The sequence below is a fragment of the Psammomys obesus genome, unplaced genomic scaffold (genome assembly GCF_907164565.1).
Source record: "Psammomys obesus unplaced genomic scaffold, mPsaObe1.curated_primary_1811, whole genome shotgun sequence".
NCBI classification, from domain to species: domain Eukaryota; kingdom Metazoa; phylum Chordata; class Mammalia; order Rodentia; family Muridae; genus Psammomys; species Psammomys obesus.
Window position 1 is genome coordinate 3,359,957 of NW_026596057.1, and position 20,724 is coordinate 3,380,680.

General features: G+C 48.7%; 1 protein-coding gene across 2 annotated transcripts; it reads left to right on the forward strand.

The window, feature by feature from the left end:
* Nucleotides 1–1,467: 1,467 nt before the first annotated feature.
* On the forward strand, nt 1,468–20,682 carry Mgst3 (microsomal glutathione S-transferase 3). Of its 2 annotated transcripts, none has more exons than XM_055624657.1 (6): nt 1,468–1,565; nt 15,313–15,436; nt 16,535–16,608; nt 17,399–17,456; nt 18,983–19,055; nt 20,433–20,682. In XM_055624657.1, the coding sequence occupies exons 2-6, from the start codon at nt 15,320–15,322 to the stop codon at nt 20,567–20,569; spliced, it is 459 nt and encodes a 152-aa protein (XP_055480632.1). In that variant the 5' UTR covers nt 1,468–1,565; nt 15,313–15,319; the 3' UTR covers nt 20,570–20,682. The 2 variants fall into 2 exon arrangements, with proteins under 2 accessions (XP_055480632.1, XP_055480633.1); XM_055624658.1 differs by having other exon boundaries at nt 1,495–1,556.
* The last annotated feature ends 42 nt before the right edge of the window (nt 20,683–20,724 follow it).

The following is a 20,724-nucleotide window of genomic DNA, read 5'->3' on the forward strand; positions in this document are numbered from 1 at the left end:
TGGATTACAATTTATAAGATAGGCTAAACAACTAAAACCTTACGTCATCCAGAGCGTGCACAAACACATTTGTAATTGGGGGAGAGGAGGTTCCCTCCTGTATTTTCTAAAACATCTGCAAAAAGCAAATGCTGCTTTTTGTAAAGTTTTGATTGATTTGGTTGGTGGTTTTATTGCTGTCTGGGTGGGTTTTTGGTTGGGTTTGGGGCGCGCACGTGTGCGTGTGTGTGTACTCACTATGTACTCCTGGCTGTTCTGAACTCCCTGTGCAGACCAGGCTGGCTTCAAACTCACAGCTCTACCTGTCTCTGGCCTTGTAAGGTTTTTAAAAGATCCTACATGATCAATTCATGTTTAGGGTCAAACAAATGTCTGTGAAAGCAGCAGCCAGAATTATCCTGGCTTTCTGGCCGTCCCTTCCGCCACGTAGGCTTAACTTTTCTGGTCTGTATACAGACCAGAAGCAAGAGGAGAACAAGCGCCCTAATAATGCAGACACGGTTTTTCCTATTCGCTCCCTCGATGTTCAGTTAAAACACGTCCTTTAAACCCAATCTACCAGGACACCCGAAGTAGAAACCTTTCTTGTACTTAGAAAGCACGGGAACAACTGAAAACTGGTGAAACAGCAATAGTAAAGGTTTTATGAGCCTCCAAAGTACTTCTGGATGCGTGGGCATGACAAGCCAATAAAAATGAAAAGCCAGCCTAGGCCCCTTTTTTATTCTAGTCTTTGCTGGCTTGTAATCATTACATTCCCAAGCACTCTGTCTTAGAAGTGCAGTTTCTCCCCCAAAAACAGAGACACTAGTAGCGGGTGGGCCCACTGGTGCAGCCAAGGTCTGCCTCTGCGCGGTAGGTCCTACCCTAGGCTTTCCTGGAGGCCGCCGCGAGGTGGCGTAAGAGGGTGTGTCTGTGCTCTCCTTAGGTCTACGGGGTCCAGGGAGAAACACCTGAGCGAGCCAAACCGCAGGAGCCCGCCTGCCCCGGGAGCGAGCGAGAAGGGGGTGCGGCCCACCGCGTGAGCAGGGCTGCGGCCGGCGCCAACAGCGTTGGCTAAGGGAACTCCCGGACTCCCAAGCACCTCCCCAGGACGCCCCCCTCCCACACACACCCGCCCCAGGCACCCTAAAAAAAAAAAAAAAAAAAAAAAAAAAAGATTCTCTTTCTGCGCACGCACACCGAGATGAGTTACGGTGGCCTGCTGGGGACCAATTGCTAACGCGTTAGGATTCCTCCCGTTCCAACCGAGCAGTGTGAACCTCCAGGACTATTTTAGGACTGTGGTCACGAAAAGATACCTGGAGAGTTTAGCAACTATGTAGACTCGGGGGCCGGAGAGGTAAACACGCGGACTGTCAGGAACAGGGAGAAAAAATGCAAACTCGCTTCGGAGACGAGAACTGCCAATGCCGGGGGAGGTCCCTGTGGTCGGAGCTCCGCCCGGGGGGCGTGGCCGCGCGCTGTCCGGGGCGGAGTCGGGCAGGTCCTACCCCACCACGGGAGCCGCACCCAGACAGCGCTGCGCAGCTCCGGTCTGCACCAGGCGCACGAAGGTGAGCCAGGTAAGTGCCGGCAGCTCCGGGCTGCAGGAACTCTAGCTGTGCTAGTGCACCCCAATGCCTACCCGCGCTCAGCTTGCATCTCAGCCACTTGGGATGGAATGGGGTGTCTCTCCAACCTTCCTCCCTTATCGGTCGATTTGAGCTCTGCGTTTCTATCCACTCTGCCCTCCGCCTGCCCTGCACCCTCTTCCTGATGGGTGGCTTTGGAGCTTCTGGTGAGACCCCTACCCCGCCATCTCCAGCTCGGGGAGACTGTCAAGGTCAGCTCATCCTCAGTCCCTTATTTTCCTCCCCTCGTTTACGCTAGCCGTGTAAAGACCTGCGGCTCCCTCTTTCGGCCTTCCGGAGACCACCTGACCTTACCCTGGGCTTACACTGCGGCTCCAGTACAGAGAAGGGAAACCCGAGTTCTGCAGTGGGAGCTGGCCATGCGGACCTGATCTAGCACAGGTTTCGTAAGCGGCGTGCAAGCTGCAGTCCTGCTGTGGCTGTGTTGTTGCTAGGATCCTTCTAGAGGGTCTCAGAGGGAATTGTGTTTGTTTGCCTCTCGCCTCGTAGAAATATTTGCAACGAAACCTGAATGTGGGTCGTTTTCCTGCCTCTGTCCTCTTAGCAAGAGACTTCTCGGGAAAGGAAAGAGGGCAGGGATCCTCATTCCTGTCTTCCTTGCACGTCTGCAAGTGTCTCTTCGTATATTGGGCCTCTACAGGGAGACCCAGAACCACAGGGGTGGGGCCACTACGGGGTGGCGGAAGGGAACACTGACCGCGAGTCCGCTCCCCTGGGTTATGGCTTCTGCTAATTCTTCGCTGCCTTGGAGGCAGCGATTTACTAGTAGCGTAGGGTGCAAGTGAGTGTGGGAAAGGAAGTAGAGGGGAAACAGAGAAATGGTCGGATGGGTGGGAAAGGAACGCTGCGGCTTGGGATTTGAATCCCTTAACTAGGAAAAGGGGATGTCCCGGGAGAAGCCAGCTAGCTTCCTGCTCCAGTGTGGCCGGCTCAGGTGCGGCCTTGCAGGGTCTGCAGATTCTACAGCAGAAGCTGACCCAGGGCTTCTCTGAGGAAATCTGTAGGGCACCTGCAGACTGCAGTTTCCGGGGAAACACCCAAGGTTATTGGTCGGGGTTACAGGCGTGTTTTATTTCGGCGTGTCAGTAATGAGAGTGTATTGTCTGAGTCAGGGGATCCAGAGTATTTATTCTCACGAGAGCTAAATTTATCTGAGGAGTTAAATAAAACCAACATCTGAAATCCAAACAAGTGCTTTCACCCTGGGAAGTACATTCTGCGCAGCTTCTTCCTGACACAATGTTACAGAAATAGAAAACTTTGTCAAGTGATTCTTTCTCTCTTTAACCAGTGTTACTATATATAAAGCGACAGTCATACTGTCTATATAGCCATAGAAACGGAGCTCCTGGGCCTTCCTTAGACTAAGGAACAAAATCTTGCTGGGTGCCAAGGCCTGCAACTGGAATCCTAGCACCAGATAGACTGAGGCAAAAGAATGCTAATTCAGGGTCATCCTGGGTATTTATTGAGACCTTTTAAAGGACAAAGGCAGACTTTCCCTCACTGAGATTCCCTCCTGCTGGCATAGAGTTCTGGAGGAAACAGTCTGAACATTAACTCCCTCATAGGAGGACAGCACAGAGGAAACACACACACATACACACACACACACACACACACACACGATGTATTTATCCAAAGAGATGCTGCAAAGCCCCTGGGCCAGTCAGGAATGAGGTGGATGTCAAATGAACCTGCAAAAAGTAGATTAACACCAGCTGGGCGCTGAGCTGATTGTAAACCTTTGAACCATTTCCTACGTTAAATATCTCCCTTTAGCACATGCTGCTGTCATTTCTGCAATTGAAGCATGTGTTCACGTATACATGCATGCAAATGCCCACATGTGCACGTATATACATACGAAGATCTGAGGTCAACCTTGAATGTGTCCTTACTCACTCTCCACCGTATTTTTTTGAGACAGGTTCTCTCACTGAATCTTACTAATTCAGCTAGCCTGGCTGGCCAGCAAGCACTGGGGATCCTCCTGTCTTTGCTTCCTGAGAACTGGGATTGTCTCCCCGCACCCTGGGTTTTTGTTTGTTTGTTTTTTTGGTTTTTTTTCAAACATGGGTACAGAGATCTGAAAGCAGCTACCCATGCTTGCATGGCCAGCATTTTTGCAGACTGAGCCACTCCCCCCCGCCCCGCTCTTGCAGCTGAGTTTATCAATCCTGCTTGTGAGTACACTGTCCTCTTGAATAGGAAAGACTTGCTATTATTTTCTGTTTATCCCTGTAATATTAGCTCTCTCTCAGGGTCCTGTTGCCTCTCTGTGGAGGGAAACGCAGCAGCTGGAGCAGGAAAATCACACAGTTTCACAAATGCATTGAGAATGTCCTATGTCCACTTGTCACCCTTTGGCTTCTCTCCAGATTTATTCTGCTCAGCAGCTGAAATGTGAATTCCAGTACTCTGGTACCATCCCCCACCTGTTTTGTTACTCTTTGAAACAGCATCCTTACAGGCCCAGCCTCGCTTCACATTCTCAATCCTCCTGCCTCAGTGCCCCACATGCTGAGACTACGAGCCTTTCTGTTTTTAAGTAAACGATGCTGTGTGCCTCTGCAGCTTGAGAAATGCGAATGGAGGCTGGGGCCATGGCTCAGCAGGTAACAGCAGGTGCTGCTCTTTGAGAAGATCTGAATTCTGTCTCAGTACCCACGCCACTGGCTTACAACCACCTGTAACTCTAGCTCCGGGAGCTCTGACACCTTCTGGCATTTGCAGACACACACACACACACACACACACACACACACACACACACGGGTGGCATACATTCATACGTTTCTGGCCATTTTGTCCGCAAACATATATGCATAATAGGCATAAATATTAAATATAGAATGAAGATGGCAGGGGTTTTTTTTTTAAGATAGAAAAATGCAAATAGTTATGGCCAAGCCTGCTTCTAAGTCCCGAGAATCATGGGAGGGTCAAGCCAGATGAAAGCCAGCAGCCGAGGTGGCTCCTTATGACTGGTATCTTCCCAGGGGTTTAGCATCTGCTAAGAATTATAACAACTCTGAGCTGTCTCTGTTTCTTATGATGGAAAATGCAAGTAGTGACAGTGTGACTCATTCAGGACATTTTCCTCATCTGGAAGTCAGAGCTTCGTTGCCCCGCGACATTACGCTCCTGTGGAATGTCCGTTCATGGACAGGTTGATGGGAATCATGATGTGGTGATGAAAAGCCAGCTTCAGGGCTGCCCTGCCCAGCCGCATGCCAGGAGACTGGAAGAAGTGCTCGTCCCTCGGCTCCTCTCCTCGTACTGCCGTACACTCGGATGAGAATGTTCTTTTCTGGATCTTTCCCAAGATTGTTTTGTTCCCCTTTCCAAGTAAAGACATCGCAGTCTGTAATCAGGCACAGGCCTGGAGCTAATTATTAGCTCTGCCTTCTTGTTAATATGTTTTATGCTCAGGAGAGGGTCAAATGTGGGCAGACTTGCTCTTCCGCTTGGTTTGGAGACAGCCTGGCCAAGGCCTGACGTGTAGAAGGTGGAGGCGCAGTGCCTGGGAATGTGGGAATCCAGGCTTTGCTCTATGGCTGTGTGATTTGAAGGACATTGTTTAATCTCTTCAGTGCTTAATTTCCTCACCTGCAAAGTAGAGGTAGGAATGCATGATGGAGGTGCTGGGAGGATTTAAAATGAATTAATATGGAATTGCTTAAAACAGGGTTAAATCCGTAGTAAATGAGTAGTACCGATAATAGACTTTTCCTACACTTCCTCCAGGCTCTATAACTACCCTTCAGTCACACTGGCCTCCTTTCTCTGCCGTAGAAGCATCGCCTCCTGCATTGCTGTTTTCTCACCTGTGTTCTCTGTCACGCGGTGCTGTGGTGATAACCTTCACGGCTTCCCTTCCAGTCTTCCCCCTCCTCCAGGTGTGCGCTCCACCCTCACACTCTAACTGTGCGTTCGAGAGGTTCAGAGCTCCCTTCGTCTTGATGTTCATTGCAGCCCTGGAGTGCTTGCTATATGGCATGTGTAACAAAATGGAGAAGGGAAGGACCCACTCTGGAGAGTGAGGCATGGGGTTGGAGGCAAGCATTCCTCTGGGTAAAATGCTCTGTCCTGAACTGAACTTATCAACTCGGCTAAATTCTTTGGTGTCTCTTTTTTCTGTCTCTATTCCATGACTTTCCTCCTTTCTCATCTAAGTTGTTGCCTGCAAGCCATTAGAATGTGGTGTGAGAGGTGTCCGGAGTCTCGTGTCCTGGGAGGCACAGCTCTAGGCTTTCCAAGTCAGATGTCGGGGTACCCTGGCCCACGTGAACTTTAAGCATGGAGAGTCTCTTTAAGAAAACTAACATCAGCCAGGTGTCGGTGGCGCACGCCTTTAGTCCCAGCACTCAGGAGGCAGAGGCAGGTGGATCTGTTTAAGTTTGAGGCCAGCCTGGTCTACAGAATGATTTCCCAGACAGCCAAGGCAGAGAAATCCTGTCTCAAAAAAAGAAAAGAACTGACATACCCACAGGGAATTTATTCTAGCTAACAGATCCAATGTTCTTGAATTCCTGGGGCACAGGATTGCCACTTCTTCCCCAAGAAGACTCAGTGTCATTCAAGCATGTGTGTCTGTTGTCTTGCCACAAAGAAGTCAAACTCCCAAGATTAAAAGAGAAATGACTTTCTGAGTTGACCTTAACTGGCACAACAGTGCAAGCTTGTCCCACATCACCAAGAGTCATTCATTTGACTTCCAGCTTCCCTGATCCTTCCCTCCCCCACCTCCTTCCAGCCCAGTAATATATTTAACAATTGTTTGCAATAGAGACAATTCACCACAGTGTTAGAAGTAAGACATCATATGGAGCTTGAACGTGGCTAAGCTGCGGCTGTCTAACTCTAGAGCTGGATGTGTTTGGATTAAAGGGGCAAGCCTTCCATCTTCCCAACGTAACTAACTTCCAGATATGCTGCCAGTGCATTGATGAGTAAGGGAAGGCTGTGAGGCCCTGAGAAAGACCCACTAGGTCCTGCCTGCTGCAGCTCGCCCCACTTGAATTAACAAGCAGTCGAGTTACTTCTGTTCGCCAGCTTCCTGTTCGTAGCCCTCGGTGAACTAATTACTGAACCTGTGCCACCATTAGGGGCCCTGCGTAGGTTCAGCTTCTGGGTTCTAACTCCTTTCTTAAATGCCTTTAAGTTAGTGATAACTGGGCACGGTGCCCTACACCTGTAGACCCAGCATTCAGGAGGCAGGAGGATTTGAGCAGTGCTTATTTGAAAGTTTGACAAACAAGTCTGATGTGTTTGTGGTAGAAGTGAACTAGAACCTCCATTATGGAAGTATAGGATGAACACAAAGAAATCTTGTGCCTCTCAGTGTCTCTTCATCCTGGAGATAGAATTACCTTATTATTGTTTCCCTGTCACTTCCTCCATTGCTCCACCAAGCTTCCCATGGGCTTGGGAGAATCAGCTAGAAGTACTCTCCGCTAGGAATTCTGCTGACAGATTCTCCTGGGAATATCACATTTCTAGCACTCCAGTGTTGATCAACACTGTCTCTGACTCCTGCTTCTCCCACTGCTGGCCTTATCTCACTGGGGTCAAAATCCCATCAGGTGATCACTGAAAGGCCTGTTCCTTTTCAGAAACATCCAAAGGCCAAAGAAGCTGGAAAGCTGTGAAAGTGAGCCTTCAGACCTACCCCCACAAGAGTCTGCTGAGCCTTCCTATATGTGGAACTTTAAGAGACATCATTTTATATGATCAGGCCAACCCTTTAAATGATCATCCCTGTGTCACTCTTATTAAACTGTTGGGGTTTGCCATATAAACTAACTGGACTGATAACAGCCAAAGAAGTAAGAGTTGCTAGGAGACTTGGGGATGACAGCTTTACTGAGCTAATGCTTTGTCATAGTCACTTTTCCGGTTGTATTAACATAAGGCACCAGCAAAAGAGCGCTATCACAAACTGAAATAGAAATTGCCATTGCCCAATCTGAGTTTTGTTTAATTAAGGTCAGAGAGAAATCTGTCATTTAGAATAACCTAAAGGCCAGGCATGGTGGTGCATGCCTGTAATCCCAGCACTCTGGGAGGCAGAGGTAGTCTGATTGCTGTGAGTTCAAGGCCAGCATTGTCTACAAAGTCCAGGACAGCCAGGGCTACACAGAGAAACCATGTCTCAGAAAAAAAGAAAGAGAGAGAGAGAGAAGATAAAAGAAAAACCTGAAAAACCTAAGGTACTGTGTAACTTGGTGACTCAGGAGTGATAAACTATTGGGGCCTAGTCCCTACAACCATAAATCCTGTCTTTTGATCTACTTATGCAATGCTGCCTGTTCCCTGGGGAGTTTCCCTGGGCAGCCAGAGAGGACTTGGGTACACAGGGGAAGAGAGTGTTGCACCATAAGTGTTCAATTGAACGTAGGCTTGCCCAGACCCTTCCTGTAACTGAAGGCACTATGCCCCAGTGAGATAAGGCCAGCAATGGCAGAAGCAGGAATTAGAGATAGGGCTGGTCAAAACTGGAGTACTAGAACAGTGGTGTCCCCAGAAGAATGTGTCAGCAGAATTCCTAAAAGAGAGCACCTGAGCCAAAGAGCCTAAGAACCCCCATGCTGCTTCCTCACTTCCTGACATGGAGTGTGTCCTGAAAGTGAAACCAATAATGCCACGTTTTAAGCATAGATTTTATGTCTTATTTTGTTTTTAAGGTAGAGTCTCTCTGTGTAGCCTTAGCTATCCTGGACCTGGTTTATAGACCAGGCTGTCCGAACTCACAGAAATCTGCCTACCTCTGCCTCCCCGAGTGCTGGGATTACAGGCTGATTTTATGGTTCCTAAACTGAGGCTCTGGGTGGTGTCTGTAGCATTACCTACAGTCCCCTGGTGTCTGCTAACTGGCTATGCTTAAAGCAGCCAATGCTTTAAGTGCTGTTGCACCTCCATCCCTATAGACTTCAAGGGTTAGTTACCAGAGTTCCCTCATTCTCCTAGAAACCCACCATGGACTGGGGCCTTTTGGGGAGGGGGCTGGCTACAAGATACTTTATTGAGGCATAAAAGTTATAGATAGAGGTGTTGCTGTGTTTTGAACATATCAAAATATTTAGGTTTAGAACATATTCTTAGCAGAGGCATTGATGGAAAGCTCCTATACCATCATATGTGGTGGCGAAGAGCTGAATGCTTCCTCCCCACATGGAGACCAAGACCAGCATGTCCACGTTTGCCCATTCTGTTCCACATTGTACTGGTTCTAGCTAGGACCATTCATCAAGAAGAAAATAACAGCAGTGATAAAAAGCCATCCCCATGGGAAAGGAAGCAGGGGCTCCCTTTCTTAATAGCAGATCTGACCCTGGATGTAAAATATTCTAAAGACCCAGAGGGCTGGGATTTTGTATAGGCTCAGTCCCATGCTTACGTTGGATTAGATCCCTAGGGCCGTAAATATGATAAGGTGAAGCCAAAGCTCCTCCAGCCTCCCCCAGGGTGCTGTGCTTTTCCCTTTGCCCCTGGAACCGAAGCAGGGTGCTGCTGGCCTGCCCGGATATAAGCTCTGCCAAGGAGCTGTTCCTTATTGCTGCTTCTAGCTCATCAGGCGCAAGCCCTGCAGGGTGAGCTAGTAGCAAATAGTTTAGACACTGGCGTTAGTCTACCCAAACTCAGACCCCAGACCTGCATCCAGCAGTAATGGAGGCTTAGGCAAATTGCCACGCTGCTCTTTGCCTTTATTTTTTCTTTTTCCTCCTGTGTAAAGTGAGAATGGCAGTAATGGTCACCGTGGCACAGGACTGTCGTGGGGATGAAGAGGACCAGCTTAATGTAAAGCCTCTGCCTGGCCTGCGCTCAGTCCCATTAGTTAGATATTCTACATGTATGTATGGGTGAAATAATTTCCCACTTTGCTATTTCTTCCAGAAAGAATGAAAAACTCCATGAGGAATTTATTGGGGATCCTACTAAGCCTTTAAATATGTCTTTCTCTTAGCTCATAGTACTGCGTATTTAGAATCTGAGGTACAGCAGTCTCCCAAAGGTCCTGTGACCATCACTCTCGCAACGTGTAAACCCTTAAAGTCCAGCTCCTTTGGTGAAAAGTCAGGTCCGGGGCCTGTGACCATGAAGAAAGATCCAGGAAGGCAGAGGCTGTCATAGGTCAGGCTCAGTAGGTAAAATTTCAGGGGTGGAGGGGGACTCTTTCCCACTTGTTCAGTTCATGTTGAGCTAAATGTTAAACCTGGAAAGATGGGATTGGTCCTGTGATGTGCAGGCTCCAGTGTAACTGTGAAAGGTTTGGCCTCAGCTCTCCCTACAGCTGTCATCATGTTATAGAGAAACTACAGGGAATGTCCGGTTCCAGGGTTATCCGGTAAAAAGCTCTTTAGAGATCGGCAAGCAGCGGCACCCTTCTGAGTGTGACTCAGATACAGTCATCACCTCCTACAAATTTCCTTTTTCCCTAAAATGAGTGTTTTAAAATTTTATTTAGTTTCATGTGGATTGTTCTTTTGCCTGCATGTATGTCTGTACCCGGTTACAGGTGCCTGGAGCCTGTGGAAGCCAGAAGGCGGTATTGAATCCCCTGGAACTGGAGTTAACAAACAATTATGAGCTGCCATGTGGGTGCTGGGAATTGAACCCAGGTCTTCTGGAAAAACAGCCAGTGCTCTTAACCACTGAGCCATCCCTCCAGCCTCCTAACAACAGTTTTTAAAATAGGCTCTCTAGGCACCTGGGAACTTTTAAAAAGTTTCACTGACAGGCCCCAGTAGAGCCTACAAATCAGAAACTGGGGGTGGGGGGAGAGGAGGCACAGCTTAACATGCCTCCAAGTGAAGACTGCAACCCACAGCAACACTCATTTGGGTTTCTGTATTTGTGCACGTGACTATTATAAACCATAAATGGGAGGCTTGCGTCTTGACTTCTCCGTGTTTGCGTGCATGTCACGGTAGCCAGTTGTTCCGTGGGAAACGCAGGTACGGGCATTCATTGTAGAGCTTCTTGTGTCCAAACCACGAAGACCAAGTCTAGGAAAAAGCTCTCCTATTTGAAAACCTTATCTTGGTGGGTCCATAGAAGAGCTGCAGGTATGTGATCAGTAAGATGCGCAGTCCTCAGGAATGCTCACGCCCTAGGGGGCTTGTATATCACTTATCAGCAACTCAGGCCTGGCCCTCGAAGCTATCTGCTGCCTCTGGACTCCTAAAAACCCAGGGTGTGGCTGAGGCTGCCTGGGTGTGGATTCTGAACTGAGTTGCCTTCCCCTTCTTTGTGTACCCTGACCCAGAGGCTACCCTCTAAGGGCTGAGAACACCCGTCCCTTTCCCCTAGAGTCTGAGAAAATAAGAATTTAGCCAACGATAAAGTGTTTCTGAACTTTGACTGCATTAAGCTGATCCCGTCCTTACAGGCTAAGGTTTAACCATCTTTACCCCTTGGATCGACGTTTGTAGCCACTATGATGCAGACCTCCGTGTTCTAGACTCTTCCTTCTTATGTAATCCGTAATCCTATTTCTTCCATGGTTTCGGTAGATGCTTTGGAAGGAAGAAAAGCAGAAGCAAATCATTTAGGTGAATGTTGTATTGCCAGGTACTATATGAGATGATGAACATGTCTCTCTGTATGGGAGTGGAGGGGCCATTCTTGAAAGCTACCTGAAGTTGCTGCTCTCACCATGCACTCTGCAAGCACTCGCATACCCCACGAGTAGTCCTTGCCATGAGGAATGCCAGACCACAGGAGCTCAGTGGCTGTTCTCATCGTCTTCTCTGAGTGCAGAACCAGCCTCCGTAGGACTTCTCACTTGGAGGAAGTGTATGGAGGTATCGGAAGAGCTCTTCCACCCTTTGGAAAGGCAGCATTCCTGGCAGACGAGCCCCTAGAGGGAGAAGAGGGCTCTCCACCCCTCCCCCGCCTTTTAGTTCATTCTCTGCCTTTCCTGAGTTCCTCGATGTCACCAAATCCTCTTAGTCCTGGCTCTTGCTTACCCCCACCCACATTCATACTTGTCACCACTGGCTTCAAGGGGTGAGGAGAGTGACTCTCGCTGGTGTGAATACGGAGAGGACAGCATTTCTCCTCTGAAAGAGTAGCCTGACAAAACATTAATTTCTTGTTATAGATTACACAATGGTTGCTTTGGGAATGGTTCTTACCTGCAGTATATAGCTACCCAAAGAGCACCTCTCTTCCCTCTTTCTCTCTCTCTCTCTGTTCTTCCCTCCCTCTCCTCTCTCTCCTTTCTCTCTCTCCCCTCTTTCTCTTTCTCCCTCCCTCTCCTCTCCTCTCTCTCTCGACAGGGTTTCTCTGTGTAGTCTTGCCTGGCCTGGACTCACTTTGTAGACCAGGCTGGCCTCAAACTCACAGAGATCCACCTGCCTCTGCCTCCCTGAGTGCTGGGGTTTTTATGAATTCTAAAACCTGACCTGTCCTAACCTCTGCCCTTGCCCACTTGAGCCTCTGCACTTGCAAACCTACCTAGAACAGATGTGTTTCATTTCGTTGTCAGGGCAGCTCTGACCACCTTAGAGGCAGCTTCATTTTCAATGGCCTGTTCAACCCCAGTGGTTTAACTGCAAGGTTGGCAGGCAGGCGCAATCACTTCTTATTTTCAAGGAGGTGTTCAGGATTCACACTGCCTTTTTGCTTTCTGATTACTACTGTAGCTTCCAATGTGTGCTGACTTGATAGCTTGGGAAGAGAGGGAAGGAGAAGAAACTTGGAGAGCATCCAGGCTTGTCTCTGAAGCTGGGCAGGTGGGTCCGCCAAACCGGAGGCACCTCATGCTGAGTCATAGAGACAGTCTGGCCCCGAGTATGTCTGGCCCCTCTGAAGGGCAAGAGGGCAGGGCAAAGCTGGTGAGAATTACTGTGTGCTGTCATGGGGGTGGACAGGTCTGAGAGACTTAGACCCCAAATGTTATTTTTCTAAGCTGGGAGAACCTTTTTTTCTGTTGTTTTTGTTTTTTTAATTTACTAATTAAATTTAAAATGGGTGATTTGCCTGCATGTACATCTGTGAGCAACATACGAGTAGCCCTTGGAAGCTAGATAGAAGAGGCCATTGGATCCCCCGGGACTGGAGTTATAGGTGGTTGTGAGCCAAACCTGGAATAGCAGCCGATACTGTCAACCGCCGAGCCATCTCTCCAGTCTAGAGCATCATACTCACCCTCAGATTTCATATTGAGAGAGATGCTGTGCTACTCCACTCTTTCAGTTTGCAAGCAGGACTGAAAGGGGCCATTGGAGCCAGATGATTTCGAGTTGAATCCCACCCATAATCCCCTCCTGCTTTAGACTCTGCGTGCAGCACATAAGCTCTGCGTGTTCCTCTGATGGCAGGGGTACTGGAATCGTGCCCTTTTGTTTTTCAGAATGACTAGAAACATTCTGGAGCAGGGCAACACCCTGAGCTGGCTTCTGGGGAGATGAAAGCTAGACACGAATCAGAGACAGGCTTTACTTGTGTTAGTGGGTGTGTTTGCGCACACATGCGCGTGGAAGCCGTGAGACAGCTTGGGTGGCTGTTGTTGCTCAGGGTGAATCCATCTTGTTGGTGAACCCAGAGCTCACCAATCAGGCTACATAGGCTGTCCTACATGCTCCTGGAATCTCCCTGGAGTCTCCACAGCAGTAGATCACAAGACCGCGCCACCTTGCCTGACTTTTTCACATGGATGCTAGGGATCAAACTCAGGTCTTTCTGGTTGCTCAGCAAACATCTTACCAACCAAGCCCTCTCCCCAGCCCTTAAAGATGTAGCACAGATTGGCCTTGAACTTATGATCTTTCTTCCGCATTCTCTTAAGCATTCGCCTACCAATGTGTGCTTTCACAGCCAGCAAGAGATCACACAGGAGCTCCTGGCTTGGGGCAGCCTTGCATTTGGTAGTAAGTCACCTCCGTATGTTCTGACATGACACGGCTTCCCCTTCTTCCTACATGCCCTTAGCTCACAGAGGTTAGCGGGCAGCCCAGGGGGGTATGAGAAACTTTAAGGCTTCTTCCACCTGGAAAATTTTGTTCTCACTGATGCCCAGTCTAAGTCTTTCCTTTGAGACAAGAGCTCAGATGCCTAACACTGCATGATGAGCCAGGATTATCATCTTCTCAAAGCAGCTTCCTTATGAAAGCTCCCACGTGGTCAGAAAAAAATTGAAAGAACTGTATCTTGAAACCCCCTAGCTACCACCCCAGTCTGTGGTTAACATTTGATCAGCTTGTACTGCCAATGTTTTATGCATTCCAAAATACATTACAGGCATGAGAACTCCTGTGGGCTTGTGCTGGAGTGACTTAATGGGTAGCCTGGGCTCTCAGGAGCCTGCCGGACTGTGTGTCTTGTCCACACCGCTGGCTCGGGGGCCGGGAGATCAGAGCACTCAAGCAGGGCTTCTCCATTCTGCTCTTTAAAACTGTGCCAGCACGTGGCCAGGATCAGGGTGGAAGGGCGGTCATAGGTGCCGACCTCGAAGCAGCCCTCTCCAGAAGCCACTGTTGTAGACGCCACGTTGTTACAGGGTGTCACGCTAAATACCTCCCAATGCCAAAGTTAGTTTACTACAGTGACGGCCCCAACGATACTGGTAAAATCTGTGAAATGATGTTGAATCAAAGAGAATATACAGCTAGTTACAGTGACACACACCTGTTGTCTCAGTCATCAGCCATCCTGAGGCAGGGGGCTTGCTGTGGGCTTGAGGCCACTTGGGGTTGGGTATTGAGCACCAGGCCACCTTGGGCTACCCAGAGAGATTCTGTCTCAAAAGCTGAAAGTAAGGAGCGCATGAGATGGCTCAGTGGGTAGTGCCGGCTGCCAAAGCTAATGACTGGAGTCCAGCGCCCAGGGCCCCCATGGTGGTAAGGGAAAACAAACTCCTCGTCTAAGCTCCATGTGCACACGGGTGTGTGTACACACAAAGATAGAGAGGTAGGGAGAGAGAGAGAGAGAGAGAGAGAGAGATGATAGCTAGATGATGGAAGGATGGATAGATAGATAATAGAGAAAGATGGATGGATGGATGGACGGACGGACGGACAGATAGAAATAAAGTCTGTTTTTAAAGTGAAAGGGTGAGGGAGGGAAGAAAGGAAGGACATGTATGATTTTATACTTCCCTGAGACTAAACTACACACCGGAGTGCTTTTTCCCTCTGTTGTCTAGTACACGGTAGCATTTCTGATGAGCTCTTAGAAATGACTTTTTCTTTAGTTGGGCAGAGAGCCTGTGTGCCGTATGTGCATGTGTGATGTGTGTGTGTGATATAGAAGCATGTGTGTGCACCGTGTGTGTGCAGGTGTGCTTACCTGCACGTGCTCACCTGCAGACAAGGTTAACTTGGGGTTTTTTTTTTCCTCTCTCCCTCTGTAGCTTGCTCTTTGCGGCGGGTTCCGTCACCAAGCCCGAGACTCACCTTTTTTATTAAGCTGGCTAGCCGTGAGCTCCAGCCACCTCCCTGTCTCCATCCTACCCAGCCCCCGGCACAGGGATACAGGATGCTGGCCCTGCACAGGGATCCCGACTCGGGTCCTCGCATTTGCAGGACAAGCAGTGTACCTACTGAGCCACTCCCCAGCCCTGAAACAACTTTCTGACCTGTACTTATCTGCCGGTGATGAGGCACTGCGCTCTCTGAGGCCTGGCGCCACACGAGGCCGCAGCGTCAGTATGTTGTCCTTCCATCCGCAGAGCCACGATGGCGGTCCTCTCTAAGGAATACGGATTTGTGCTCCTCACTGGTGCGGCCAGCTTTGTGATGGTGCTCCACCTAGCCATCAACGTGGGCAAAGCCCGCAAGAAGTACAAGGTGGAGGTGAGTGTGATGACAGGCGGCTGCCCCTGCAGCCTTCCTGAGGCCACAGGCTCCTCCGAAGGTTTGTGCGGGTAGCAGGTTTTGGACAGCGCCCGTTAGAGTTTCGTTCCTAAGAGGCAGGAACATGAGGATGCGGTTTACACTTAGTTAGACTTTGGCTCCTCTGTAGAAAGACCGGCCCTACTGGGATTAAAAGTCCATGTTTGTCTGGAGCTGTTTGCCAGGGGACAGTGCTAATTTCTAAAAAGGATGAAGTGGCTTCCTAGTTTGCCACTTTAAACCGGGTGGTGGTGGCACACACCTTTAATCCTAGCACTTGGGAAGCAGAAGCAGGAGGATCTCTGAGTTCGAGGCCAGCCTGGTCTACAGAGCGAGCTCCAGGACAACCAGGACTATACATAGAAACCCTGTCTCAGGAAAAAAAAAAAAAAAAATGATGTCTTAAGTTGATTTCCCTGTTTCCTAAGTAGCGACGAGATGCTGAGCTTAACCTGGGGCTAGCCAGTAGCTGCAGAAAGGAAGTCTGTTAAATACTTCCTTTAGCTCTGGCTGAAGTAGAAGGGAAACTTCTAGCGCTCTCCCTGGTGAGCAATTAGATGTCTGTTTGCATTTAGCATCTTGTAATTAGACTCCCTCTGTGGACATTCTTTTCAAGCGCTCCTATCTGGCTGCCTCTCTTTTTGTTCTAATGAGCACTTGCAATAAAAATCTCACACACTCAATTATATGTTCCCTTAAGGGAAATCTTAAAGGGATGTGATGTGTGCCGACTCTTGGGAACCAGCCGCTTCTCTGTGATGTCTCTATTATCTGCAGTCTACCATTGATTTATGACATCAATGAGAAAGAAACCCTGGCTGGGGCAGAAGCCACTGCTGTCTCTTTTGCAGCCACAGCCCAGTCACGGGTTCTCACTACCTTGTACTGGTTAAACACACCACACCTGCTGCTGAGAACTGAAACCCTGTCACCACCAAGATGCGGCAGCAGTCAAGGGCTCACCCATCAGGACGACCTCGGAAGGTGCTTTGGAATGTCTCCGTGTCCGTGTTAGTTCATTCTCAACACTTATGCTCTGCTTGGCCTTTGCTTTAACAGTACCCTGTCATGTACAGCACAGACCCTGAGAACGGACACATCTTCAACTGCATTCAGCGAGCCCACCAGAACACGTGAGTTTCCCGCCACCATGTCAGATGCCCATCGCTTCAGCCCTGAGTCTGAATTTGTTGAGTGATAGCATGGCAATCATGGGTGCCTCATTAAAACATTAGGGGGCTGGGGGAGGGGGGCAGGCACGATGGCTCAGAAAATGAAGGCACTTTTTGCCAAACCTGATAATCTAAATTTGATCCCCAGGGGCCACACGGCAAAGAAGGTAACCAAATCTAACTTACACACGGAGCCCTGGGCTTGAATACACACACATACATTCACTCATACACACAAATAAAAATAAACTTAAGTTACTGTACGAACAGATTGAGTACTGAGCAAAACTAAGTATTTTTAGAATGGGAAAACTGAGCCAGGCTGTGGTGACACACGGCTTTAATCCCAGCACTCGGGAGGCAGAGGCAGGCAGAGCTCCATTAGTTCGAAGCCACCATGGTCTACAGAGTGAGTTCTAGGACAGCCAGGGCTGTACAGAGAAACCTTGTCTTGGGGGGGGGGGGGGGGGTGGAGAAAAAAAAAAAACTTCTGATACAATCTAAAGTAGTCTTCCATGGGCATGTCCTTTTCCCAGGTGATTCTAGATTCTGTTGACAGTAAGCGGCAGCCATCACAGTGTCTTTAATGTAAAACCCTCTGTGGTGTTGGTGGGTCCCGTGTGACTGGCTGTGTATATATATATATATATATATATATATATATATATATATATATATATCTACTTTTATACCAAGCTTCTAACCTGCCAGCACGAACACTGTTTGAAACGTTCCTTTCTGTCCATCCCAGGTTGGAGGTGTACCCTCCCTTCCTGTTTTTCCTAGCTGTGGGAGGCGTTTACCACCCGGTAAGTCTCTTCTGGGGCTCTTCATCCTTTTAGATGCAGTTTGCTGAGCTACCCTCGGCACAGGGAAAAGGAAACGAACATTGAATGAGGAGCCTTGGTGTCAGGGCACCATGTATTTAAAAGGATTTTATTTACTGATTTGTTAAAAAATTGCCTTAAAGTAAGCAGTATGTCACCTGATTTTTTTTTTCCCCAGACTGAGGAAAAGCCTCCTAGACACTGTTTAACTTTCATGGGGTCAGCTAAGCCACAGAAGAATGGAACTTTGAACCCAGGTCTACCTAACTCTAAAGGGTTCATTTCCATAGGGAGTGTTTTTACTTTTCTCATTCTATGCAAAAATAGGCAGACCCACACCCAAGGTTACAGCAGTGAACAGACAGGTGGACGCCTGGATTCATAGGCCCTCCCTCTAATCGGGGTCATAAACCGCATCATAAGTAAATTATCTGGTATGCTACAAGGTGGTGAGTGCCCAGTAGCAAACAAAGGGAGGTGGGGAAAGATCGTGGGGCTCAGAGATTTCGAGGAGTTGTGGTCAGGCTCAGAGCTCTAACTGAGAAGGTGACACTCAGGCAAACTCACAAGAGGTGAGGACGCAGGATCTGCAGGTGTCCATAGCATCCAGCCTTGAGAAGGCCATGGAGTCATGACGGCTACCACAGACACTCATAGCTGAAGTTAGTGAATGGGGACGAGCAGGCACCTACATGACTGAAAACAGCACCAAACCATTGTTCCAAAATTGCTAGTAATTATGCAGCACTGTGGAGAGTAACTGGAGCTTTGTCTAAGGCTCTTCATCTTCCTGCCCAGACAAACAAAATCCTGCCATAGCAACCAGCACCACTCACAGCACTACCAAATTGGAAGAGGACTCGGGGAGGGTCACCTGCCCACCCTACCCCAACCTTGTTTCTTCTTATTCTTTCCGACCAAGTGGGTTACTCAGGATGAACTGAAGGAGAAGGTTTTTCAGCTCACATGAGGTTTTACTCTCTCCTCTCAAGGGTGTTAGGAACGGGGAGGCTGTTTCCTCCGAGTACACATATTCAGGGCTTTGCTATACATTCTCCTCACCTTTTCTCATCGAGCCCCGCCTCTACAGTGTGCAGACTGCTGCACCGACGGCCTCCAGCGACTTCCAGCCGTGTTGTCACTGGAGACGGTGCAGCCCAGCGGCTGTTCAGTGTCCCACCTCAGTCGTCAGGGTTTCCTCTTCTGACTGACCCTGAGGCCTGCCTGCCCTTGACCTGAGCTCCAGCACCAGTTACCCAGAGCAGCTTCCAGTCCACCCAGAGGGAAAGCTAGGACTCTTCTCTCAGTTTGAGCAGGCGATTATAGATGACCACCAGGCTTGGCTTTCCTGACCGAAACAAGTAACCCCATTATTTCCTAACCCTGTGAGAAATACACTACCAAAGGCCTGTAATCACTGTTGGCCAACACAGCGTAGCCAGCTCCAGGCGTTAATTAGCAAAGGTCTGTTTCTTCAGGGCGAACACTGAATTGTCCTTTTCTCTTAGCGCATAGCTTCTGGCCTGGGCCTGGCCTGGATTGTTGGGCGAGTTCTTTATGCATATGGCTACTACACAGGAGGTGAGTGCATGTTGACATCCGCCAGGGAAACACATCTCAGATTTGTCTTTTCTAACATGTATTACGTACCTGTGTGCAAATGCCCACAGAGGGCAGAGGAGGGGTTGGATCCCCTGGAGCTAGTTACAGGTGGTTGCGAGCCATCTGACCCGGGTGCTGATCGAGTGGTTCTCTGCAAGAGCAGCAAGTGCTAACCACTGAGCTGTCTTTCTTGCCCCCAAAACTATTTATTTACTTGTCTGGTTGGTTGTTTATTTTGGTCTTCCAAGACAGGGTTTCTCTATGTAGCCCTGCCTGTCCTAGAACTTGCTCTGTAGACCAAGCTGGCCTCTAACTCATAGAGATCCACCTGCCTCTGCCTCTTACAGTGCTGGGAGTAAAGGCATACATCACTACCACCCAGCCAAACTTTAAATATTAAGTTACTATATTCTAACTCTTACCAGCGTTTAAAAGATCTTGGTTCGGAGGTTAAGGGCACCGGTTGCTCTTCCAGAAGTCCTGAGTTCAGTCCCCGCAACCACTTGGTGGTTCTCAACCACCTATAATGAGATCCAGTGCCCTCTTCTGGCCTGCGGGCAGAACACTGTATACATAATAAATAAAAATATATATTTTTTAAAACCTCTTAGCAGGGCTTTAAAAGAGGGGGAGAAGTAGAGCTGGAGAGATGGCCCAAATGTTAAGAGGACGGACTATCCTGGAGAATCCAGGTTTGATTCCCAGCACCCACGTGGCAGCTAACAACAGTCTGTAACTCCAGTTTTAGGGGATCTGTGCAGGTGGGGCACAGACCCATATGCAGACAAAATACCCATATACATAAACTAGGATAAAATTTTAAATGAGGAAGTGGTTTAAGAATTAAGATGAAAGGTCCGTTCTCTTTTTTCTTACTGACCTTAGAATAGTAACAAGCCTTTGAGCATTTTCTGTGTGTCAGCTGCTTGTCTGTGAACCTTATATATGCTACGCAACCTGGCAGCAATTCTGTGTCCAGCTAACCGTCTGTTTGGTAGATGAGGAAACAGCTTAGAAATATTAAGCTTCCTACCAGAGCCACCAGAAATCAAACCAACGTGGTACACGGCAAAACCTGGCCACTACTGCGATAAGTGGGATAAGAGAGAAAAGGGCTTCTCTTCATTCTGGAGGGAAACATTCCTAACAGCCTGAGACAAAGTTGCTTTTCTCAAGGAGTTCTCCACAGTCCAGGCCATGCTGCAGTAGAATTTCTTTGCATATAGCTTCTAGCATCCTGATGAGCCTAGGCTAGAGCCGGTCAGCCTCCCGAAAGCAGGTGGTTGAACATACGACCTCAGATGCCGGAACAGGCTTGTGGACATTCTGGTAACTTCTACTCTTCTTGTTTTTCAGACCCTAACAAGCGGTATCGGGGAGCCGTGGGGTCTCTCGCCCTCTTTGCCTTGATGGGCACAACCGTGTGCTCTGCCTTCCAGCACCTCGGCTGGATTAGACCTGGTTTGGGCAGTGGGTCCAAATCCTGCCACTGATTAACGGTAGTCCTTCCAACTCTCGTTCACCTTGAACGACTTACCTTTATTTCCAGTTCCGCTGTTTTTTTAAATATAATAAAAACTTATCTGGCATCAGCCTCGTACCTAAACCTCCTGGCTACATTTTTTTGTTTTTGTCTCTTTCTGAAATA